Below are 26,903 nucleotides of genomic sequence, written 5' to 3'. Positions count from 1 at the left end.
TTTGAAAAATGGAAAGAAATGCTAAAAGACACAGAATTGTTGCTGAGCTGCCATTATTGAAACATAGAGCATGTGGCTTTGGCCCAGTTGCTTCTGACAAACTTCTTTTGGCCGAAACATGTTGGGCCAAATAATATGCTACTATAAAATTCTGGGTGCTTATACTTACCATTTATTTTGCCCTAGTATGTACCAGGCACTGTACTACGCACATGGCATTTAATATGTTTAATCCTCTCAAGTGTAGTATATGCTAACTGGTATTATACTTGTTTCGTAAAGGAAATGAATCAGGAAGGTTAAGTTAGTTGCCCAAAGCAATACCATTGGTAAATGCCTGGATTCCAGCCCAGGCTTATTGGCAAGAAACCATGTGTATATACACACCCACATATCTATCTATCTATATCTATATCTATATCTATCTATATATATATATATATACACACACACACATATTTGCATATACAAATTTCATATGTAACATATATTAATATTGAACCTTAGTATTGAGAAATACTCTTTAGGACATATCTGGGGAATAGAAAGAGTAGGGATGAAAATGTGTTTGCTTAAGAAAGATGATACATTAAAATAGGCTTTCTTATGATCTTCAACTGTCCTTTGAAAAAATATACCCAGGGAAGCTATAATAAGGAATCTGAATCTTGAGCAGAAAAGCAACAGAGAACTTGTCAAAGAGCTAAGATAAAAATGTCAAAGAACAGGATAATTTTGCAGCCCAGATAGGCACCCGTAGGGTAAGAAAAATTGGTCTCACCACAGTTTGCATCTCCATAAACTAATGTCCAGTATCCAGCTATGATCAAGCTCATTCTTCCCCTTCCCCAACCCTCACCACACGCGTGCAGCTCATAGGATAATTATATAGATAACTGTCTGCGCTCTTAACTAAATGACTAGGCCCAGTTCTTGTTTGGATTGTCGGGGGGAAATTGATAATATGAGTAATAATAGATGAAAGACAAGGCAGAATTGTGAAATTATTCAATTGATTGAAATGGTGCACAGAGATGGAATGAAATCTTTAAAGATCTGGTTATTAAACCATGTGGGACAAATACAACCATGAGGAAATCAAAAGAGAATTTTTTTTTTAGGTTTTTATTTAAATTCCAGTTAGTTAACATATGGTGTAATATCAGTTTTAGGTGTACAATTTAGTGATTCAACACTTCCTTACAACACCCGGGGCTCATCACAACAAATGCCCTCCTTAATCCCCATCACCTGTTTAAAAAGAGAGAAAAATTTAGTGTTATACTCCAAGAACAAAAACAAATCTATTGAATGGAAGGAGGTGAGGATTACAGGGAACTATTGTTTTTGTATTGGTTATACTTCGTTAAAGAATAATAAATTTTAGGGTCACCTGGGTGGCTCGGTTAAGCGTCTGCCTTTGGCTCAGGTCATGATCCCAGGGTCGTGGGATCGAGCCCCACGGGAGCCTGCTTCTCCCTCTTCCTGCTGCTCCCCCTGCTTGTATTCTCTCTCTCGCTCTCTGTCCATCAAATAAATAAATAAAATCTTTAAAAAAAGAATAATAAATTTTAAAGTGTGTGGCTTGCACAATGTTAATTGTCCTAGGTTAATATTGTTATGCACAGCTATTAGATTATTTTTGGTAATAGCAGTAGCAAAAGCTTGGTAGGGTAAGTAAGGGTTAGTTACTCTCCCCTACCCTCACTATCAGGTATTATGATCACAATCTGTAAAAGGTTTAGGCAAGGCAGACATGTGAATATTCTAAAATTTAAGGGTAGGATTCAGTTAACCTTAGGGAGGGCATCATGCAATCAAAATCTTTGAATTCAGTGTAGAGATACAACATGGTTTGGACATCAAATCTTGGGTACCATTCCAGAAAGTGCAGGGTCAGTAGCTTGCTGGATTTTTGTATCTGGTCCTGATAAAGATGAGAAGTGTCTCTAATATATTTTAACCCAAACATGTATCTTGAATCACACTAATCTCATAAATGAAAATTCATTTCTGGGGCACCTGGGTGGCTCAGTCGTTAAGCGTCTGCCTTCAGCTCAGGTCGTGATCCCAGGGTCTTGGGATAGAGCCCTGCATCGGGCTCCCTGCTCAGCGGGGAGCCTGCTTCTCCCTCTCCCTCTGCTGTTCCCCCTGCTCATGCTCTCATTCTCTCTCTCTCTGTCAAATAAATAAATAAAATCTTTAAAATTAAATTAAAAGAAACAAAGTTCATTTCTAACATTCATTTTGCTCATTAGCAAGGCCTCTGGTGTTGACTGTGATTAAAATGGTTAAAATGCTTGTAGCACCTGCCTCAGGAATCTGACCTTTCTGATTAAAGTCTGACCCCATTCCCCATATGAATTCCTGATTGAGGCAACTGACTGCTAACACATTCATACTGTCACATATATAATATCTGTGCTGAAGAATCTTAAAGTAATTTACAGACTTCATAACATATAACTCATAATTTTTTATCATGAAAAATGATTTTTGGTTTTTGTTTTGTTTTGCCACAGACATTTTAACATGCATCAAATCAAGAGTCTTCAAAAATTCATAATCTCCAAGGTCAAATTTCTTCCTCTAACTTATCTTCCTTACAGAAGTCATCATGGGCAGTTGAAATATGTACATGTAGGTTTGCCTTGATTTAGGGTATTGAGCCTTAAGAATATATCATCTGTCTAGTAAACAAGCCAACTCTGTCAACTAGTTTTTTAAGATTTTTTTTAAGATTTATTTATTTTAGAGAGAGAGAATAGGGGCGCCGATGCATGTGCACAAGCAGGGGGAGGGGCAGAGGGAGAGAATCTTCAAGCAGTCTCCCCACTGAGTGCAGAACTTGATGCAGGGCTCAATCCCAGGACCCTGAGATCATGACCTGAGCCGAAACCAAGAGTTGGCTGCTTAACCCACTGAACCACCCAGGCGCCCCTGGGTCAACAAGTATTGTTGCCAGGATTTTGTCCTCATCCATAAATATTTTAAGTGAGACATTTCTTTCATCTTTGTGCCCTAACTACATGAGAAATTTGATTATTTTAAGTGGTCTAACAATGAAACAAAGCATGAAGTCCCCAAAACAAAAATTCATTGTATGTATTCAGAAGAGGCACCCCTTTTGTGTTGGTTCAATCACAAATGAAGTGCTATTATCTGAGAATATCTCCCTGGCTTGTATGGGGGTAATGGGGCATGGGATTTACAGATTTGACAATAACTGAGAGATTGAAAAGATATGTAGCTCTTCCCTACAACTTTGCTTAATGAAACCCTCAGTGTTGCTCTGAAAAGAGCTTATTGTTTCCTTTTCATGCAAATCATCTTAGTTTTTATTTGTTTATCTGATAGTCTCTAATTTAGAATAATGTAGTCTTTTTTTCTGGTGCTGTTGTGAAGTAGCAAGCAGAAAATGCTAACAGGAAATAGATTAGCAAGTATCCCATAATCAGAGTTCCTTCTCTCTCTTTCCCTTCCTTCCCCCCTTCTTCCCTTCCTTCTTTGCCTTCTTTCCTCCCTTCTTTCCTTTGCTTCCTTCTTTCTTCCCTTTCTCCCTTTCTTTCTTTCTCTCTTCCTGTGGATCTATCTATATTTTCTGCTTTGTCAGTAAGAGAATCATTTATTGTAAACAAACTGGCTGATAGTGAATTTTCTGTGAAGTCACATGAGATCGTAGGTGGGTGGACTCGGAGTAGAGCTGCCTGGTGCTCTGCATTTGGGTTAGGGCTTTGGAGTAGTGGCCTTATTTGCTATTCTCAGTCTCCCAACTCTGTGAGTAATTCCAAGGTAGACAAAGGTTATGATCTTAAACTAGTTTTCAAAAATAATTTCTAATAACATTGCTCTTCTTAAAAATAAACATCTCTCCAGTATGAACCTTTACATTAAAGAATGAATTCATGTGACTCCGTGCTGTAACTTTTACACCAGGTGCATGTATGGACTGATATAGCCATGTCATAGACTTCAATTGTACCCTTATCTTCTCTGTACCTTTTTGTATATCTAAAACGTTTCATCATTATGTTCTGTAAAACAAACTCATCATGCTTTTAAAAGCTGGAGTGGGTAATGGGAAAGAGAGGATCAAGACACTGCTTCAACTCCCATCTTTTGCTGTTAATGTCATCACCACCGACATTTTAAATGTATGCTTTGACTATTTTGCAGTTCTTTTCCTTTGATTACTCTTGTTGATGCAAGCCTTTAGGCATAATATTTATGTACAGGATTTATGCAGGATTCTTCTACTAGAGAGGTGATGAGTTATCTATTGTACTTGGAGAAACCTCATCATTTAAAAATTTCTTAATTTGGTTTTGCTCGGAATGATCAGAAAGAATAAGGCCTATGTATGATTTATCTCCTGAGAATTAGAACGGAGGATTAATATTTCAGGTCTTTCTTAATATTGGCACATCTGTGAATCAGTGATAGATTTCTTTCTGGTTTGAAATATAAAATTCTAGACTTAATTAAAATCTCACTGATGTTTCGCCACCAGATGATTCTGTATTTGAATTTTCTTCCACTTTGTTTTCAACTTATCATTGAGGAACAGTTCACAGGTCTCTTCCCTCTATTTGTTTTGTTTGTGTACATGTTAGTGTTTCATCATTTGGGAGAAAATCTTCTGCCATCCTGAAGGTCATTTACCTGAAAATGATAGAAAGCCACCTCAATTCAAACAACTGCATGGTAATTATCTATCAGTGATCACTGTTCATTAGTTCCCTGTTTCAGGATTACTGGCCTGCCTCCCCACCTCTGGCATACTCCCCCCTCCCCCCCCCAACACATTATCCCAGAGCCTACTGATTCATTCAAGTCCTTGGGCCAGATTGGCCACCCACTGTGTTCTTGTTTTGTGTATGGTAGTGAAAAGATTTAATTGGATATTGTTGAAAAGACACAGAGGCTAACTCTCAATTTTCATATGTGGCTCTTCCTCTCCCTCAGCACCGCCTCCTTTCCTTGATGAGAAAATTGCCTTCTCCATGGTAACAGTTAAAAAAAAAAAAAAAAAAAAAGCTTTCAGGATTTTTGGTAGTACTTGTTGCAGAGAAAAGAAGTCAAAAAGTAGAAGCAGTTTAAAAATGAGAAGGGGGAAGAAGACAGCTGGGAAGAAGGCTTAATGTTGATGAGTGGGTGTTGATGGGGGAGAATGAAGCTGAATGGGCAAAGCTGAGGGGAAGTTAGTGTGTCTGTAACCAGGAAAGCATTACCCCTTCCTTTCCTGCAGGCTGTCAGTCCCCCAAAGATAAGGACTTTGTTCTGGATCGCTGCCATGATTCACTCCTGGAAGAGCTGCTTGTCACAAACCAGCAACACCCTGATTTCCTCAGGGAGTCACAGTTCATTAATTTTTTTTAATGCAATGCTTTTGTGAGCTGCTGTTTCCACCTCTTAATAGGGACATTCGGAGGGACTTTTGGTGATGAGATGAGGGAGAGGCGAGAATACACCTCTCCTGCCTCTGGAGGCCTTTGGTTAAACCAGGTCCGCCCTGGAGAGCTGGATTCTCACTGCTTAATGCCTCCTGTGCTTTCTAGATTGTGGAATTTTATAACCCTTGACACTGACTTTCACATAGTACTGAACCAGTCCCAAGAAGTGTGCCACATCATGGCAGGCAGTTTCATGCTAAATGACAGCAGAACATTTGTGGTAGGCTGACTAATAGCTCCCCAAAGATAACCGTGTCCTCATCCCTGGAACCTGTGAGTGTGTTACCTTATGCGGTGGAAGGGACTTGCAGACGGGTGAAGTTAAGGATGTTGACATCAGGGGCACCTGGGTGACTCAGTCAGTTAAGCGTCCTGCCTTTGGCTCAGGTCATGATCCTGGAATCCCAGGATCAGGCTCCCTGCTCAGTGGGAATCTGCTTCTCCCTCTGATCCTCCCCCCTCTTGTGCTCTCTCTCTCACTCTCTCTCTCAAATAAATAAATAAATAAAAAATTTTTTTTTTAAAAAAAGGATGTTGACATAGGGGGATCTTAATGGGTTATTTTTGGGTGCCCATTGTAATCACAAAGGTCCTTAGAAGAGAGGAGGCAATGTGATCATGTAAGCAGGCAGGGGGAGGAATGAGAAGATGCTAACCTGCTGGCTTTGGAGATGGGCAGCGGGGCCAAGAGCCAAGGATGGCAGGCAGCCTCTAGAAGCTGGAAAAGGCAAGGGAACAGGATCTCTCTTAGGCACTCCAGAAGGAACAGAAACTCTGCAGACACTTTAATTTTTGCTTCTAAGACCTATTTTCAGACTTCTGACCTCCAGAACTGTAAAACAATAAATGCAGATTATTTTAAGCCACTAGATTAGTGATCATTTGTGACAACAGCCATAAGAAACTAATATAGCCGTGAAAATTTAATAATAACTGATTTTGCATAATTTTAATACAGGCTTTCTTACTGGGGTTTATTTTTTTCTTAATTATAAGGAATTAAACAGGGTATAGAGAAAATGTCATGATCCATACATTTTAACCATAGAAATATGTATTTCCAGTACTTTAAAAAAAAGACAAATTTGAATGCAATTATGTGGAATAACAGTAAAGATAAAAACAGAGAAAGTGTCTATTTGGAAATGAAGTTGGGAAAAAATAAACAGTAACAAACCAATTATGTAATTTTCCCTCCTGTTTCATTCCCCCCCCCCCCATGATTTGTTTAACTCCTTGCACTCGGTTTTAGATACTGTAGATACTGTTGAACAGCAATGAAGCCTTGATGGGTTTAGTGGCATGAGAAGTGCCACAAGGGCAAGAAGGTGAAGAATATGTTTGAGAAGAGAAAGCAGAGTAGTTTGTACAAAGGTCTGTGGCATGCAGACAGGGATAGGCTTAGGAGTCAGACAGCTCTGAGTTCAAATGCTTTTCTCCTCCGAAGTGGCTGGCTGTCTTTGGGAAAGTTGCCCATTTGTAAGAATGGATATCTAGCATCCAGCTAGGTAGCTGTCAAGATTAAATCATGTTTGTGAAACATTGAACCCAGCTTCTGCTACATTGTAGCTGCTGATGAAGTTCTGGCTATGATGTACTGGAAAAGGAGGATCTGGGACATTTTGTTCTACCTCTACCACATCTTAGTTTTGTGACCTTGAGTAAATATGTAACCTCTCTGTGCCTCATTTTTCTTGTCTATAAAAGATAGTAAGAGTACCTAGCTCAGATAGTTGTTCTCCGTTAATATAGGTAAGATGCTTAGGGCAATATCTGGCACACAGGAAACTCAACACTAGTTCTCATTGTGTTGTAATTGTTACACGGTAGGAGTCTGTACTTGATCTTAGCCAAAAGGCCAAGAAGCAATGCTATAGGAGTTTGAATTGTAAGGTGGTGCACTTTTGGAGGAATGGGGTACCAAGTTTTAGTAGTTATTGGCGGTGAGTACTATATTTGAGTGGATCAAGATAATTACTATTAAAAGATTACAAGATGGATATTTACTAAACCAAACTGTTTAATCAATTGCATCCCTCACATTCCCTTTCTTTCTTGGTTTTTTAACCGTCCATTTTGGGCTGCCCATTGTACAAATATTTAATACTCAGACTTCTCTTTAGTAACACAGGTGGTATGAGTTACTCTTGTCACTACTCGTGTATAATATCATCCTGTTCGTGAACCAACAGCTTGGAATTAGCTTTCACATTAGCCTACCTAGCTTTGTAAAGTTTTAACTGAAGTATTGACCTCATTACCACCCCTCTGGCCACTATCTTAGAGAAAACTTCGGCTAAAAGTAAGGCAGATCGTTACTAGAAGAGAGAGAGAGAGAATTGAGATTGAAGTATTGGAAATTAGAACCAACTGACAGTACTGTTTTATGTATTATTACCAGTTTTTGTCTCACCTGGTCCCATGCCACCAAAATGTCTGAGGAAGCAAAGGGTAAGCAATTTTGCTCATGTCACGTAAATAAAACAGAAAAGCAAATAGAGAATTCTTACTGCATCCTTTCTCCAGGGATTGCTGCTTCTTTTTAAATTACTTAAAATTTATTGAAATGGGTGTTAATAATAAGCACCCTTCCCAATAAAACAGAGAATTAAACTTAACTCTTCCCTATAATGTAAACAGCTTGATTAGGTATGCAGCATTACAAAATCCATTTAAGAACTGATTATACTTGCCCTTGGAGCACATCTAGAAGCTCACAGTTAGGAAGCTGTACACATTTTCCTATCAAACAGAACATAAAGTTTCCATATTCCTCAGAATCGGCTTCGTTTGAGCCATGTGTTTGCTTGGAACTATGCCACATAAAGCCATAAAGCACCCCCACACACACACACACACACACACCGATGCTGGGCTTTTTTCATGCTGCAGAGCAAGTGTGTGATTTACTGGCACAGTGTGCTAATGTAGACCCATTTTTATAGGATAAGAACTAGTACAGTTGAGGGAATTGAAAAGTACATCAGAGATTCTCCCCCTAGAATATGTCCCCTCCTTTAAAAGCTGTCACACTGCAAGTTCCAATTGAGTTAAAGGCTGTTGTACTCTGCAGGGAAATATATTCTATTGTAATTTTTATGTCCCCCAATAACAGTCTGTTCTTTGTTTACTGAAGAGAGCTTTTATGTCATAAAATGGTATTTTTTTTGACAGAGAAGCAGAATCATTGTTTTATTATAGAAATTTTCCTCTTACAACAGCAAAAATAAATAGCTCATCTCTTAAGCTCCTGATCAATGTCTAACACCTCCTACCCCCAGCAACACTTCACTGCAAGTGTATTAACACTCCATGAGAGTAACTCTATTCACCTACCAAGAAATGATCTTCACAAATGATTTACAGCTAAGCCAGGGCTTAAACACATAGTACCTAGTCAAAGGCAGATTGTTATCTTTCCCCAGTCATATAATTTCTGAGAAGAAACAGATTAATGTCAGTCTCTTAGAATATGCAAAGTATGTTGTCCCTTTTGAAGCATGAGGCCCAATGGTTCAGCTTTTTTTTCTTCATACATATGTCTAAATGGTACACAGTGCACTGTTTTGATGCAAAGGTATGGTAGAGATTTGTGCATACTTCGCTTCTCCTTTCGCATATTGCCTCTCCTGTGTGAGTGCACACAGATGCTCTTGTGCTCCCCCACACACACTTTCCCTCATCTTATGCTTACTTGTAAAGCTCCAAGAGGTTTCCATAGCATGAAGATATCACTTTTTAGCACAAGCACAGAATTGTTCACTGTCTGTTATCTTGGCTTTGTGGCACTCAGAACTTAGTGACATCAGAAGGTCAAGACCCCATCAATTAAATACATTCTACATAACATATTCCACAATTGCCATTCTTACAAAGAGACCAGGACTAGCTGTATTTGACTAATTTCTACCTAAGGTATTTGAATGCTGACAAATAGATTTATTACTTTCATCTCCCCCAGTTTGGTTGATATAAATGTAATTATCCTCATTTTACAGATGAATAAACTGAGCCTGATTCTCTCCCTATATAGGCAGCATGAATCGAACAGCTGTGCCAGTTATTTTGATAATTCATGTCTTCACGTACGCCACTTGAAGATAGGAAAAGAGCATTTGGGGGCTTGAATTACACCGATTGACCATGTACATGAGTTTTAATTGCCTCTAGATAATCACTCATTTCCCCACTTGACTTGCATGTACGGGTAGCGTCACAGGACAGTAATGTCTCTTACTTTGCCTCAGTTTATTGGTAGCTGCCACTGGCAATGAAAACCAAGGTTCTTGTCTCAGCTAAATAAGTGGTATCTTTAAAATGTTTTGAAAACATGAAAAGGCTAAAAGCATTCTTAGCATGACCTTTTATTTGCTTTGAGCTTTATTTTTGAAAGGATTAGTATAGTACTTGTTAAATAACAGGCTTCTTTCCTAGAACCTGGAGAATCCTCTGAAGACTCATTTCCCAAAGAAAATATCATAGGTCTAATGCAATGATAGTTATAAAAGGACATTGCAATGTTACGTTCACAAAATGTGACATCATAATAGTATATTGATTATTCTTTTTACCACTGATAATAATCTTTGAAGTTATATTTCTGGAGGGATCCCAATTCTCTCTCCTACTCTGATACTCTCTTTACTCTTCAGAGCAGAAATCTAAGAATTTAGCGTTCCGAATGTTTACATTTTTCTAAACTGAAACTACAGTCACTCTCTACTCCCATCTAATATAATATAATGTTACAAATGGAATCAGAAAATATGCTTAATAATTCTCTGGGACACTGTTTTACCAGCAGTGCGGTTGAATTTATTTTGCTTATATGTTGTGGAGTTCGTATTTTCTCCTGAAATAAAAGGATGCATGAGGTTAAGTTAGAAATGGTTTGCAGGGGCACCTGGGTGGCTCATTCAGTTAAGCGTCTGATTCTTGATCTCAGCTCAGGTCTTGATCTCAGGGTCATGAGCTCAAGGCCTGCATTGGGCTCCACACTGCTCATGGAGCCTACTTTTTAAAAAATGTTCTGCATGTTTTCATGACTGGAAATTTAAACAGAGGGGCTAGAAGAGGTTTTTCTTGGATTGTTGCAATGTAGTGTTCCAGTCCTTTCTTCAAAAGAACGTTGGATGCAATGGTGCAAGGTTAATATTTCTAAAATGCCACTTTTATTGTGGCTCTCCTCTGTTCTCAAGACTCCATTGCTTCCCACTGCCTTCGACATCACGTCCTTACTCATTCATCTGGTAGTCTGAACCCCTGCCTCCCCCCGCAGCTGGATCACAGTCATCATAGATCTGCCCCCTGCACACGCACCCTTCTTCCAAACACTCTAGTGTATTGGTGCCTCCACCCATTGGTGCAAGCTCGATCCTTGCCCTGGAATCGCCCCTCTCATCATTAGGTCGTTATCAGTCCTGTTCATCCCCCAAATGACAGTTCAGGTTCCTGATCCTCTAAGGCACTTTCCCTGAGCATGCTCATATGAGAATTGCATTCTTCAGAATCTGTTAGCATAGAGTCTATAGTGTGTAGACTGTAACGTTTGTCATTTACATGCCGTGTTCTCTTATTGGCTAACTGCATGGGTGAGTGCGAATGGGCAGGCCTGAAGGTCGTCCCCCCAACGGCGTTGCGAGTTCGTTGCAAGTTCGTTGAATTCATTGAGGATGCTCTTTTTTGCCATCCACTATCACATGCAAAGCACATTTCCTACTGTAATGTATTATGCATAGAATCCTGCCAATAAATATTTCCCGCCCATTTGATTGATTGGTGCTCACTTACTTATTAACGCTGGCCTTCTTTTTTGTCTGCATTTCTATGGCTTTGGACAACATCTTTAGGATGCAAAATCAGGATGTTCTGCGCCAGGCAAAATATTACAAACAACGCCCTCAGATAATTCTGTTTCACTACTCATGTCATGTCATTTATCCTCCATTTTATTAATTTGGTTCACTTATAATTCAATTTGCTGTATAGGGCACTCTGATTAGATAAAAGACAATTTATCTTGACCAATTGAAATTAGACTGCCTCCAAAATGGTGTTATTCAAGGTTGAACAAGAAAAGAATAATGGAAAATTGGAGCAGAAAAAAAATCCCAAAATATGGATACTGTAAAATGATTTCACTTTTCCCTTTCCTCTAAAATATATGGAGGGAGAAAAAACCGTGTCACTTATTCCGTTGGGTCATAACATCAAAAGTGAATGTGATGTGCATGACAGAAACTGGTCTTAAAACTGCCCCAATTATCCTTTCTCAGTATGTGAAATTTACAGAATAGGGTTTCAAGTACTGCGAACAATGTAGAATAACAGATCTAATGTTGAACAGCTAAAAATATCAGCGCCCTTTCTGTCAGCTTAGAAATGTATTTGCAAATCATTATCAACAAATTGTAGCCTAAAATTCTTCTTTCTTCTTGACTTTGAAATTATATTTCAAGATCCCCAAATTAGACCACATTATTTACTTACTGGCTCGTGTCACTGAAAGGAGTTTTCATTTTTGTGTATTAAGGGGTTTATGAAATGACAAGTAAATCAGTCCTTTAAGTTTTCTGTGGCAGAATAACTTGGAAATGATCGTCATAATCTCTTTTTCAACCACAGGAGAGAATTTATTTTTAAAATAACATACTAAGAGTTGGGTGCCTGGGTGGCTCAGTTGCTTAAGCGTCTGAGTCTTGATTTCAGCTCAGGTCATGATCTCAGGGTCATGAGATTGAGCCCTCAGTCAGGCTCTGCACTCAGCGGGGAGTCTGCTTGTGATTCTCACTCCCTCTGCCCCTCCCCCTGCTTGCACATGCTCTTGCTCTCTCTCTCTCTCTCAAATAATTTTTTTAAAAAAATAACATACTAGTAGTAGATTAGCTTTATAGTACACCATTACAAGAAAGACCTCAAATTTGGGAGGCTTAAAATAAATTTGTTAAGCCCCCCAAAATGCCAACAAATAAGAACGACATTATTACAAAGAAATAGAGAAATAAATTCCATAGACTGTCCTATGGGTTTTTTAATCCAATAATAATTTCTTCAGTAGCTATCATATTTTTCCTATTTAAAGTTAGCCAAATGATCACTAATTTTTATAATACTAATAAACACTGCTTGAAACAGGGAGGTGTGTTCTAGTAATTTCCACACCCTTCCAGTTATTATTCACTTTCTTGTATCACTGTTTCCCCTTATTGTGTCCAGTCATTTGGTCAGTCAACACTTTTGCTTGCGGTTATCTGTGTACCATATTTCCAGGAAAAGACCAAGAACTGAGGAAGGTGTTCCAGCCAGAAAGAATAAGGTACACAAAGGCATGGAGTGACACAAGTCTTGGCTCCCATAGCTTCAGTTTTTCTAGTCTTCATTGTTACCCAGTTCCTTGTGATAAAATCCAAATACCTCAGACGAATTTTTAAAAACCCAACCATAAAACAAGATAAATTGTCTTTTATCTAATCAGAGTGTCCCCCACAGCAAATTTAATTCTCAGTAAACCAAATGTATAAAATAGAGGATAAATGACAGGATGTGAGTAGCACAATGTAACTCTGAGGGCTTCCACTCTGCCTGTCTAAACTTATCTCCTATTTTTTCCAGTGAAATTGTAGGCACCAGCCAGCCCCGTTGAAGCTTTATTTTATTTCTGTGTGTTTGCTCTTTCTTTCCCTCATAATGACCTTCCCATGACCTAGCCAAATTTTCCAAGGTTCAACTACAGTCCCATCCCTTCTATGAAGTCTTTCCAGAGACTTCCCGTATGTGATAACTCCCCACACTGATTCCTTTTAGTGGTTGTTTCGGGCTTCACCATTCACTTTGGTACTTTTGCTGGACTCTTTCTCGGATATACTACTGTCTAACTTGCTGTTGCATCCTGGGAGGCCAGATAGTATGAGCAGCTGCAGTGAGCTTGCTATTTCCTGTTGATTATGTCCTAGTGGGAGGCACTTGTAGAGCCGAGGGAGAGAGGAGAGCGAGCCAGGCGATGGCTAGGTCCCTTTACACTACAGCATACGTACTTTGTAGTATCTGAAGTGTGTGGGCTCGGGGGCCAAATGTCCTGTGTTAGAAGTTCTGAACACTTACCACTTGTGATCCTGGGCAAATTGCTCAATGTCTTTTTCTTTCATTTTCCTTCTTTGTAAAATGGAGACAGTAGTACCTATCTCATAGAGTATTATGATGATTAAACTGATTAATTTTTTATTGAAAACTTCTATAGTTCTTATGCAACAAGAAGTATTCCAAGCGTTTTACAAACATGAACCCAATTCTCATAACAAGGTTAAGAGGTAGATACTCTTGTGATCCTCATTTTATAGTGGTAGAAATGAAGAAGAGAATGGTTAAGTAACTTGACAAAAATGATAAACCAAGTAAATGGCAGCCAGAATTCAAACCCAGGCAGCCTGACTCCAGAGTCCATTGTCTGTGGACTATGATAGACCATTTCGGCACATAGGAAGTGTTTAATAACCAATCATTACTGTCGTTATGAGTATTATTTCCCACTGTATTAGTCCTTTATGAGTCTTTATTTTCTGCTAGATGATGAGTTCCTTAAAGAAAGAGGTCAAGGTTTATTTGTGTATGTCTGTTAGCCAAGTGTTTGGCCTACAGTTGCAGGTTAGTAACTGTTTGTGGAACTAATTATTAGTTGTTTCTCATGTATTTTTCAAGGCCACCCTAGCCTTGGGAACAACTAATACTTAGCTAAAACTGCAAATGGAATTTGAGATCCCCACAGCCATTTTTGTTGCCAGAACTACAGCTTCCCCTTTTAATCCCAAATTCTTAGATGATCCATGCCTTTCTCTAGAGGTTCCTTGCTTTACTTCTTTCCAATCACAGTGACTTTGCTGCTCCAGTAACCATTGGTACTGATAGGGTCCCATCTCGGACAACTGCCAACTGTTTTGTTCTGCTTTCCTGACCAGAAGAGATTTTCCCCAAAACATGTATCTTTTAGCTTCATGATTGCTACTAAAAGAAATTTAGAGTAAGTTCTCAGGAACTAAACAAGAGGCATTTGACGGACATGATATAATTTGTGTTCAGATGTGTTTTTCCCATCACCAGTTGACTAGTGCTTCAGACAAGATACACAACTTTTATTCTCTGCTCACTTCAGGGTCGAGGTCAGGATTGGCTACATAATTTGTGGGGTCCAGTGAAACTTGAAAATGCAGGGCCCCTTGTTCATAAAAATAAATAAAGAATTTCAAGATGGCCACAGAACCACGGAAAACAAAGCACGGGGCCCTTCTGTGTGCAGAGCACACCCATGAAGCTGGCCCTGATGGAGGTCTCTGCCTATCCAGTGGAATATTTATTTCTTAGTTTTGGTATCTTCCCCAGCCTGAAAACTTGCCAAAAAGTTCCTTTTTCCATGTCTTCCAGGAAGCCTAATGGTTGTTATGTAAAAAGGATTTTTGGTGGCTTGCCTGGATAACCTAGTATTCTTGAGCCACATGTGTAGAATAGAACCTCACCGTTGCCGTGTAACACACCTAAATCATCTTTTTTTTCCTCCAATTAAATTCTAGGCTCATTGACAATAATGGCCGCATCCTTTTTTTTTTTTTTTTTTTTTTTTTTTAAGTAGCAGTGTTTTTTAATAGAGGTACTTTTAAAATAGTAATTTACTTGAATCTTAGGAAGGATATTAATAATGTCCAGAAACTGTGAGTTAGACATCTAAGTGATAATATCATGGAATTGCCATGTTATGTAGATCTGAAGCATTGATGAGAGGTTTAGGGTCAAAAAAAGGGCAAAAGTGGGTATATTCATTGGGGCTTGAGATTAAATATCCCAAGACGGGATTAAGCAGGAAATGATTTTATTTGAGGAAATATCTTTGTGAAAGGAAGTAGGGAGGAAGTCGAGGAAGGGGGGAGAGCCACTGAATCAAAATGCAAGCCTGACCCCAAGTGAAAGAAAGAGGGAGAGGAGATTGTGCAGAAGCATCCCAGTGTGCCGTAGATCTAAGGAAGATTCAGCAGAGCTGTTGGGAAGTCACTGAGCCCAAGGCAGCCAGAGGAGCCCTGTGCCTCCCAAACAAGGCTCTGCTTTAGTATCATTATCACATTCAGTCATTGGTGGGGAGCAGTCTGCAGGAGGCTTGGCTTCTCTTCAGTGGAGTGATGGGTTTCCGAAGGCAGCAGCTGGCGTCCCCAGTCACTTAGGTCCCAGTCGTAAAAGTCTTGCATGTTGTCATGGCCACCACAGTGGGTATTAGCAGCAGTGGTATTTAAAGCCTTGTAAGCATAAAACTTACCAGAAGAAAACATGGGCAAAGCTTCTTGACATTAGTCTGGGCTTTGACTTTTTGGATAATGATACGAAAATCACAGACAACAAAAGCAAAAATACACTAGTGGGAATGCATCAAATTAAAAAAAAAAAAAAAAACAAGCTTCTGCACACCAAAGGAAAAAAAATCAACAGAATGAAAGGCAACCTACTAAATGGGAGAAAATAGTTGCAAACCGTCTGTCTGATAAGGGGTTAAGATCCAAAATGTATAAGGAGCTCCTGCAACTCAATAGCAAAAACAAACAAACAAACAAACAAAAAAACAAATAATCAGCTTTAAAAATGGGCAGAAAACCTGAATAAACATTTTTCCAAAGAAGACATCCAAGTGGCCAGCAGGTACATGAGAAGGTGTTCAACATCATTAATCATCAGAGAAGTAAAAATCAAAACCACAGTGAGGTACTACCTCACACCTGTTGGAATAGCTGTTTTCAAAAAGACAAGAGATTGTAAGTGCTGGTGAGGGTGTGGAGAAAAAGGAACCTTTGTACACTGTTGGTGGGAATGTAAATTGGTACAGCCAATGTGGAAAACAGTATCGAGGTTCCTCAAAAAATTACAAATAGAGCTGTCATATAGTCCAGCAATCCCACCTCTGAATATACATATCCAAAGGAAATGAAATCAGGATCTCGAAGAGATATCTGCACTGCCATGTTCATTGCAGCACTATTCACAATAGCCAAGATAGGGAAACAACTCAAATGTCCGCCAACACATGAATCCATAAAGAAAACATGGTATATGTATATACACAATGGAATATTATTCAGCCTTAAGAAAGAGGGAAATCCTGCCATTTGTGATAACACAGATGAACTTGGAGGGCATTATACTAAGTGAAATAAGCCAGACACAGAAAGACAAATACCGTATGATCTTACTTATATGTGGAATCTAAAAAAAGTCAAACTCATAGAAACAGAGTAGAATGATGGTTGCCAGGGCTGCAAAGTGAGGGAAATGGGACAGTATGGATCATAGGGCACAAACTTCCACTTTTAAGATGAATAAGTTCTAGAGATCTAATATACAGTACGGTAACTATAGTTAATAATGTACACTTGAAACTTGCCAAAAGGGTAGATCTTAAGTGTTCTTATCACACACACACAAAAGTAACTGTGAGATGTTGACTATATTAACTAGTTTGATTGTGGTGATTATTTTGCAATGTATACATAAATCAAAATATCAAGTTGTATACCTTTTTTTTTTTGAAGATTTTATTTATTTATTTTAGACAGAGAGAGAGCATGTGAGCAGGGGAGGGAGCAGAGGGGGAGGAGGAGGGAGGGGGAAAGAATTTCAAGCAGACTCCCTGCTAAGCATGGAGCCCTGACGTGGGGCTCGGACACTTAACTGAGCCACCCAGGCACTCCAAGTTGTACACCTTTATATACAATTTCTATTTGTCAGATTTAACCCAAGTAAAGCTAAAAAAATGTTTTAAAAAAAGGAGTCTTAGAGACAATTTATATAATTTAGGCAAAGTCGAGTTGAGGACCATGTAAGTTCCACTTCATTCCGAAGACCCTCCTTAACCCCTAAATGCGGTTAGCTATCTCTCCTATAAGCTTTGATCACTCCCTGTGCTTCCCCTACCATAATACTCACCTCAGCTTATTGTAATTGCTTATTTACTGCCTGTCTTAACTACTAGTTTATTTTCTCCTTGAGAAGAATAATTTTTCCTCCTTCACTTCTTTATCACCTGTGCCTAGGTCAAGGACTGACAAAAAAAATATTTGCAGAAACCCAAATTGGGGGACATTCTACAAAATACCTGGCCTTCAAAACAGTCAACAGTATGAAGTTCAAAGAAAGGCAAACAACTATTTCAGATTAAAGGAGACTAAAGAGATATGACAATTAAATGCAATGCCTGAGTCTGGACCAGTAAATAAAAGGCAATTCATGGGATAATTGTCATACTATGAATAAAGAATGTGGATTGGATTTATAGAACTAAAGCCATAGGAAATTTCCTGACTTTGAAATTGGGCTGAGGTTATGTAAGAGAATGCCTTTTTCTTAAGAAATAAACACTGAAATATCGAAAGGTAAAGGGCACGGTAGCTGCAGATGATTCGCCAGTGCTTCAGAAAACAATATCTATTATATTGTATGTACAGATATATATACACAGAGAGAATGATAGAGTGGGAAGTGATAAATAAAGATGTGGCAAAATGTTGCCAACCGGTGAATCGGGGTGAAGGATACATGGGAGCTCTTGAACCATTCTTGTAATTTTTCTGAGTTTTAAATTATATAAAAATAAAATGCTTTCTCAAAAAGTATTTCTTTAATGAATGGAGGACAAAAGGATAACCACAGTTAGAAGGTGTTTATGAAGAAGTTAGCAACAGAGATACTGGTAGAACATTCAGACAAGGAGTAGTGAAGTTATACCAAGTAGGAAAATATCCAAGCCAGTTTAAGATGTAAATGTGAGGGAGTGGAAGAAATAGAGACGGCTTTGGATTTGGGCAATCTATTTGGAGAGGCAGCCAAATGCAAGGAAAGAAGCCAGAATGAAGGTGCTCAGTGAGGCTAGACATAGGAGTAGCATCCTTATAGAGAAAACTCCTTCAGTTTCTAGAACGGCTACAGTTTAGGGCCTACCTGCCTTAAATGCTTTTTTTTTCCCATCCATAAAGTAGTTAAGTAAACTTTCATCTTGCCCATCTTTGATGTTAATTTTTTTAATATTTTATTTTATATTCTTTTTTTTAAGATTTTATTTATTTAATCTGTAAAATCTGAGCAGGGACCCTGATGCGGGACTCAGTCCTGGGACTCCAGGATCATGACCTGAGCTGAAGGAGTCACTTAACCAACTGAGCCACCCAGGCCCCCTGATGTTAATTTTTTAAGGTTGTGAATAAAAGAGTAGAAGGTCTACATTTTTACATTACGGGTAAGCCTAAGTCATGTTTGTGTCCTGAAAATGGCAACAACTGAAAATCACTGTAGGCTTTTGTTCTAAATATAACTATGTGAAGATTGCTGATTTTTGTAGAAAATATTAAAAATGTAAAGAGTTCGTTGTTAAGGTCTTTCCTTAAACATATAAATATTAAATATTCAACTAAACCGTAGAGTTTTCTATTTGAGTATTATTTAGGTAGAATTCTATTTTACCAAATACAATAAAAAAGTGTAATTCTTTCTGAGAGCCTAAAATGACCTACTTAGAGCATGTATAGTTTCATTGTTTAACTCCTTTTTTCATAGGATTGCTATTTATAACCACTTCCTTCAACCCTGGGGGGACTTAGTAGGATTAATGACTTCTGATTCACTTTGTATTTGAAGATTTTTTTTTTTTCTTCCATCTTTGCTCAGCTAGTGGAATCCATGATGAATTCTCATCTCCAAGGGGTAAGCTGTTTTTAGTAAAGCCCAGTAGCTGGCCTATGACCCCTTAGAAATAGCATTGATTCCTTCCTGCTCTCGTGTTTGTTTCTTTTGGAACGATAGAATCCATGTAGACATGCTCAATTATCATGCTTCGGTACTGTTAAGCATGTAATTTTAGTTTTGTTCACTTAAGTTATATGTGTAATGTCTACCTAGGCTCCTATCAGAAAACCAAATAAGCATAAATAGCATTCTACCTGTTTAGCATGACAAATATAGACCACTACAGCTTGAACGAGGACATTGGGCAAAAGAAGAGGACTGGAGGTCATTTGAGGATGAGGATTAGAGTAGAAAGAGTGTTCTAGAGAGAGAAGCATCTGGTAAGAACACCAGATGGGGGCAAAGAACACAGTTTCATAGATGGGTATTTTGGAGGTGGGTACTTTAATGATTAGATCTAAGGTGTTCTCCCATCTGTGGGAGGTTATAAAACCAGCTGTCAGGTAGGAGAAATTGTAATAGCAAATAGAATATACTCAAAAGAAAACCAAATGAAAAGAAAAAAGTAATCATTCTGTTCACTGCATGTGTTCTGTTCATTAGCAAGAAAGTCTTTCAGTCACTGTTTTTATAATATCTTAATAAAAAAATATTTAAATATGCCATATTCAAGTCCTTCCCTTTATTTCTGGAAAGAAAACCAAGGGAGAAAATTCCCATTCCGCTCTACTGAGAAACCACTATTTAATGAGTATATTAGTGTCTGATAAATCCCATAGCAATATATATTATTATTGTACAGTTTCTTTTTAGAAATGAACCTTTGTACGTATTGACGAAAGAGTGGGATAAAGAGTTACGATTTTGTTTTGAAATTCTTTAGAAATGCATAGTTTTATTACAGCTGTGAATCTCCTTAGGTTTTTAAGGAGGCTGCTTCAAAGGATGTCATTAATAATCTTCTCAGGTGCTTACAAAGCATGTGTCTGTCAGCAGAATTAGAGAATCACCCAACTAGAGAACAGGTTTCACAATACCCTGAGACCTATTTTGTTCATTAGAGAGGAAAATGGCTTGTGTTAAGTCTAAATTGACGTGCTTGCTAATTTCAGCAGTAAAAGCTGTTCATTGTGGTCAGGTTTAATTTAGATTAAAGTTGATCAGGTTACTGCTACAACATACTTCTTAAACGAACTTTGTGATCCTAAAAGAAGGAGAAAAGTAAAGCCCACATTGAGAAATATATCCAGAAGAGAAAAGCGAAGAATAGCTTGGTTGTTTGAGGGTGAATTAATATTAAATCAAATGAAAATAATGATAAAGATAATCTTTGTTATATAAAAATTTCCAAGTATCAAAAAACACAAATTTGCATTTAAATTACACAAAGCATACCTAATCCATTCATCCACTGTTAAACCCATAGTGCCTAGAACAATACGCAGCACTTGAGATTTACAAAATGAAAGAATGAATGGGTAAATGAATGAATTTTTGTACTTTGCTACCTCAGTTATGTAGAGTTTCTGGTTAAATTTGAAGGAAATATTTGACTTTATCTGAGGGTTCTGGTTAAGTCTGTTTTTAAAAAAAATCTCTTGAATGTATTAAATATTTAAGAGTCAGGAATTCCAAAGTAACTTTTAAGCTTGCTGTGTCACAGATGACCAGAGTTTAACATTCTAACCCTGGAAAACATCTTATTTCATAAAATCTATCTACTACTATATGGTTCCCATTTTAAAATTTGCTCAGTACTCTCCAACTGACTTATGCCACTTACTTCAATAGCTGTCTTTGGCAATTTGTTCCATATTTCAAACACCCTTTTGTGTAAAGAAACCATAAAAGTTAGAAACCTGAAAATTGGATTTTTCTTCTGAGCAATCACAGCTTATAAATGTGGAAAATTGGTTAAAAGTTAGCCCCTCCAATTTTTCAATACAGAGAGGGGAAAATACTCAAAATAGATATGTAATGTTTAGATAAGTTCTTGCCATTATTTTAATACTATCAAAAGCAATTGAGCTGAAATCACAAGGCCTATCTCCCTACCTGTTCACGAAAGAAACACTGCAAGATGTTCAAAACTTGGCCTTTCCCAACCCAAAAATCTTCAGAAAATTAGCAGTTGTCAAAGAGCATAATAGATAACTAAGTTTCAGGAACATTACTGTCTACCCCATTTCATCCCTTCACATTCACTGGCCTCATGAGATAGTGGAAACGGCATCAGATATAAGACCATAAAGACTTCTAGCTTAGTTATTAATGCGGTTATTAGGAGAATAAAAATGAGAAAATGTGTGTAGGGGTTATAAACTAATAACAAATGTTCATTATGTTTTCCCAAATTGAAATAAAATGTATTCCATTTTAGAAGAAAACAAGGGAGAGATCTTATTTTTCACAAGCTTCTTTGTAAATATTGCTGGGATATGGGCCCTTTAATGTAGAGAAAGTAAGGTGACAGAGATAATAGATGGACACTGGAGGGAGGGAGGGATTTCTTAATAATTAACATTGTCACCTGTAAATAAATAAATAAATAAATAAATAAATAAATAAATAAATATTTCTTGGCTTTATTCTGTTGGTACTTTTATCTTAATGCAGTATTAAATTAAAGTCATCTGTATGAATACTAATACTAATACTTCCTTTGGGGAAGGACTGACTTGGCTCATCTGCCTCACCCTGTCATTTCATAGGTGAGGAAACTCAGGTACAAAGAAGTTCAATAAGTTACCTCTCTTAAATCACTTCCATGCTTTTCCTGTTGCTAAAATATACACCTGAATGTTGACACCACACAAAATGAGATTACAAGTATAAATAGCTATCTTTTCTAAATACATTGTCGTAATTCAAAATTGCATTTCTTACTTGTGGTGCTCGTACATTGGTTTAACTAAACCCAGGAACTCTAAAACGACTCCATCTAAGCTCTTAAATAGTGAAGCAGATCTGTAATCAAGATTTTCATTTGAAATGTTTTGGTATCTAAGAATGAAACACATTTCTTGTTGAATTGTTCTCTGTAAAGCCTCACACATTAGAGATTTATATCCAGTAACATCTTTTTTTTTTTTTAATTTCCAAAAGTGCTTTGGTTGGTTTGAAAATTGCACTTTACTTTGTATCACATAAAAGGAATGCAGAATGCTGGAGAACCTCAATATTAAGTTGTATTTTTTTCCTTCAGGCAACGCTGCAGGATTTGGAACAGAGGCGCCCCCAGTTGGAAGAACTCATTACCGCTGCCCAGAATTTGAAAAACAAGACCAGCAATCAAGAGGCTAGAACAGTCATTACTGATCGAAGTAAGTCTTTTAACAAGCATATGAAACTTAAGGAAAGATGTATGAAAAGTTTCAATAATGACTTAAGTTGATTTACCTCCGTTGCATTCATAAAAATGACGCCGAATCATTGGAAATTATAACTCTTGTACTAAGATTTTTCAGTCCATAATGTTATCTTTCCATAACTGAATGTAATTCCATGGACCAGAGGAAAGAAATTTTTCATCAATCTAGGCTTCTGTAGATGCAAAGCATGGAGCGGCGGGTGTGGTGAGCATGGTGTGGCAGAACATTTGCTCCTCGCTTGTCGTCTCTCTGGGCTAGCGTCCATGGGGATGTCAGTCTCTTCCTCATATTCTTGGTTATTGGTCCAAGCAATTGCTTCCTGGACCATCTTTCATACCTGGACACCCCTCTGCTGCTGTGACGCCCTCAGTGTGTAATAGCAGTGTACCGTTCGTTTTGCCATACTGGAGTGGGTGGGAATCTCGGGAGCCTCTTGAAGGCCCATCTGCCTAGACATTGCATCTACTCTTTTCTTCTTTACACAGAGTGATTCAGAGTGCCTGTGCGTGCATAGGGTCAGGAAAAGGAGTAGAGGAAGCAGAAGGGGAAACTACTCTCCTTCTGTTTCCCTCAGAGGCTCTTCTCAGGAATGAGGCCCAGCTCACCTCTGCTCTCTGATTCTCGTGCATCTCCCCAGGTTTCCTCCCTTCCCTTTCCCAACCTCCCCTTTAGGGACACACATCAATACTGATTTTTTTTTTTATGTCCCCTGTCATGCCCCCTCTCATCCCTTCTCACAACCAGAGGAATTTTTTTCTAGTGTGGGAGTAGGGAAATCCTTTATTTCATCATCTTTTTTTTTTCCTTCCAAATCTTTTGTCTTTTTCTAGGCCTAGGCTTTTGAACCTCAAAAACCAAGAATCTGTGTCTTCATGATTTACATTCTCTTGTGTTAACACTTGCCTCAGGAAGTGTAAGCAGAATGCTTTGCAGCCAGTATGCTGAGGGAGCAGAAAGAGTAACCAGAATAAGGAGTTAATATATGAAAAATATTATTGGTCATATTTGTATGTATTAGGTAAATAGTGATAATAGCTACGATTCATTGAGTTCCTCGTAGGTAGCAGATAGTAGGTGTTGTGTTGTGTGTGTGGGCATGTGTACAAAATCTTTATAATATCTTGTCAGGTAAATTTCATAATCCCTCATTTTATTGACGAGGAAACAGATTCTGAGAAAGGTTAATCAAATTGCTCAAGTTTACAAAACAAGCAAAGACCAGAGCTTGCAATTTGCAAATGTTTCTGGCTTGAAAGTCTGTGTTCCTTCTAGAATGTTTACCATGTCCCATCCTGTTTTATTGTTTTTCTTAATGACCTTAATCACTAGGACTAGGATTAAATAATTTTATGGTCTGCAAATTATGTATGTTTTGATTCACTTCCTAAAGACATTCCTCTTTCAGTTGTCCTGATTGTTAATTAAAATAGACTTTTCTTGATTTTGAAATCTTAACTCTTTATTGTTGCTCAAACAATGTATTTGAATATATGCTAACGTATTAGTTGGGTAGCACTAGCCACTATATGTCAGATCCCAAGTCTTGGTGGCTTACCATAGTATAAGTTTACTTTTTTTCTGGCGCAGTCCAAAATAAGCAGTTCTCTATGAAGTCATTCAGGGACCCAAGCCCCTTCTATCTTTTGTGTCCAGATCATCTGAGTCCTATGCATTGAATGGGCAGATGAGGAATAAACATTGTTCATTGGAATTTATTATGAGACAGGCCTGGAAGTGGTACACATGAATTCTGTTCATGGTCTGTTGGCTGGAACTTGTCACATGACCACATTTAATTGCAAGGGAAACTGCAAAATATTGTCCAGTGTTGAGCCTGAGAAGGAGAGAAACTAGTTTGGTAAGAAACTCATCATTCTCTTCCATAGCTAATTTGGACAGGAAGAATACACTTAAGTTGTAGAGTTCTGTGTAAGTTATAAAATGTCATTTGTATAACCAGCAAGGCAAGAGCAAATTCACCTTGTAATGATCAACATAGATAGCTCTTTAATTGATGTAGTAGAATGTTCATCCCTCAAACTGGAACCATGAGGCTTCTTCATCAGGTTGCAACATACTGGTCCAAAAGAATGAAATTTAGTGAGTGATTTACTCAGTATGAGACTGAATTCCCATTACACAGTTAAGTGATCTGTTTCTTGCCTGAGAAATATGGAAATTTGGCAAAAATGTTTATGCAAATCTGAACACACTATATAGAAAGTCATTTGTCATTTTACTAATGAAAAATAACTTCTATTTTTTCCCTAAGAGGAAAATAACACTAATTTATTTTATACTATCCATTCAACATTGTCTAAACATTTTCCATTATCCCTTGCAATCTTTTTTTTTGATACTGTATTGACTTTTTTTTTCGTGATATAGATTGAAATTGAGTGACCGGAGGGCAGATTTTTATCTCTCTGCTAATATCTAGTAATTTGAACAGTTATGTTTTTCTAAGCTTTTGTCTTTTAGGAATGAATACCTTTATGAATATTTGTAGTATTGTGGAAAGATTCTAATCCACATGGTCCAAAAAAAAAAAAAAAAAGCATTTTCTTAAAAGCCAAGTGTCTGTTGAGACATGCCATGTTGCTTATTAAGAGCCTAAGCCAGAATCTTTGTTCCAAATATGCCCGGAGCCTCTAATGCTGCTACCAGGATAATTCTGACAAGATATGTTTATCTAAACAATGTCATTTGCAGCCCTGCTGTGCTTCAGTTTATCTCTCCATTTGAAATCTATGAAATGGGATGGATATTGAATACTCATAAAGTTTTGATCGTGTTCAAAATAGAATTTTCCTTAGTATAGATCTGGCTTTCAGGGAATGAGCAGAAATAAAATACTTGCTCATAAAATTGTATTTTCTTATTTGAAGATTTGAGTATTCCTTTTTTATTGCCCTGAAACTTCTAGAAATACTTAAAAAGGAATCAGCTAAATAAAGAAAAATATTCAGTAAGAGTATAATGCTATATTGAAACATTTTTCCTTCCTTGGTAAGTCCCAGTTCATAACTTCGAACAGTTGGGGAAATCTATATATACTTATTACATTCTATCAAGAGAAAAGTCCAGTACAAAGCAATTCCTCTCTACCAGTAATATCCATGCTAAAATCTCAAGTAATTGGTCTGCAAAATACCAACATGTTTCACTGTATAAAACGATTTCCATGGTATCTGTTGTTTTCAGGTGATTGTATTGATGGAAATCATGTTGCAATAATCTAGGTGAGAGAAAAAATGTCACTCTAAGTGCATTCAAATAAGAAATTCTCCTTGCTGTTTCTGATGTTCAAACTGCTCATTTTCCTTCAGTTCTTTGGTTGCTGAACATGTCAGCCATTCCTGGTCATTTTCTCTTACAAAAGGGCTAGCTAGGTCAGGGACCAAAACCAGGTAAGACTGAAAGGATCTCAAATTGCTAAGTGGTAGGCTTCTGAACTATGCAAAACTCTTGTTCATGCCCATTACTACGGCAGATCATAATACCATAATACCTCATATAGCAGTGAGCACGATATGGAAAAAAAGAGTTCCTCTCTCTTATTGGTCCATTTATTCCACAAATAATATTGGTGAACATGGCTCATCTGACATTTGTATTTTAGAGCCTTGCTTCTGTAGCTTCTCCTGCTACATAACCCCCACCATTACCATTTTAAAGATCTATAACAACAGCACGTACAGGTTTTGAGGGCAAGCTGCCTGGGCTGGCTTCTTAGTAGTAGCTTTGTGGCCCTGAACAAACAGCTAATCTCAGTAAACTATCTGATCTTGGTCACCACCTCTATAAAATAAGATTACCTGTATCTACCTCAAGGTTGGGAGAATTAGATAATACACGAGGAGCACTTAGATCCAAGCCACAGTAAGAGCTGAGTAAATGCTAGCTCTTGTTATTTTAAGTATGATCTAATTGGGTTGTTTGAATGCTTAGTGGGAAAGCATTTAATAAGCTCTTTGGTAGCTGCCTGGTTCTCATACTACAAAGAAGAGAAGAGAGAAGTTCAAAAAAACCAAAAGGAGAAGGTTGCTTTGGAACACATGGAATAACATATATAAAAAGAATTAAACAAATATGTGAGTGATAGTATAAAAAAGCAAGGCAATTCATGTAAGTTATTTTGTTTTCAATATTTACTATGACCTTAGGAGGGTAGATATTATTTTTCTCACTTTAAAGATTGAAACATTGAAGCTCAGTGAGCTTAAGTAATGTGCCTAGGGTTGTAGTAAGATGGCAAGTGAGGGACTAGGATTTAAACTTATGTCTGTATGATTCTAAAGCCCAAGGCACATCAAAGGAAAAGCATTGGTTAGTCAAGAACTTGAAAGAAAGAAAGAAAGAAAGAAAGAAAGAA

The 26,903-nt window shown here is 37.7% G+C and overlaps 1 protein-coding gene across 13 annotated transcripts in view; it reads left to right on the top strand.

Moving 5' to 3' along the window:
* Window positions 1-26,903, top strand: part of DMD (dystrophin) — a 2,446,616-nt gene that overhangs the window by 1,850,154 nt on the left and 569,559 nt on the right. For all 13 annotated transcript variants that reach the window (XM_032426633.1, XM_032426634.1, XM_032426635.1 and 10 more), the window contains one exon: window positions 22,363-22,480. In XM_032426633.1, the coding sequence (XP_032282524.1) occupies window positions 22,363-22,480 (118 nt within the window). The remainder of the gene's footprint in view (window positions 1-22,362; window positions 22,481-26,903) is intronic.

The sequence above is a fragment of the Phoca vitulina genome, unplaced genomic scaffold, assembly GCF_004348235.1.
Source record: "Phoca vitulina isolate PV1807 unplaced genomic scaffold, GSC_HSeal_1.0 scaffold35, whole genome shotgun sequence".
Lineage (NCBI taxonomy): Eukaryota > Metazoa > Chordata > Mammalia > Carnivora > Phocidae > Phoca > Phoca vitulina.
Note: the sequence above shows the minus strand (reverse complement) of the source record. Positions and strands in the feature narration are given on the sequence as shown.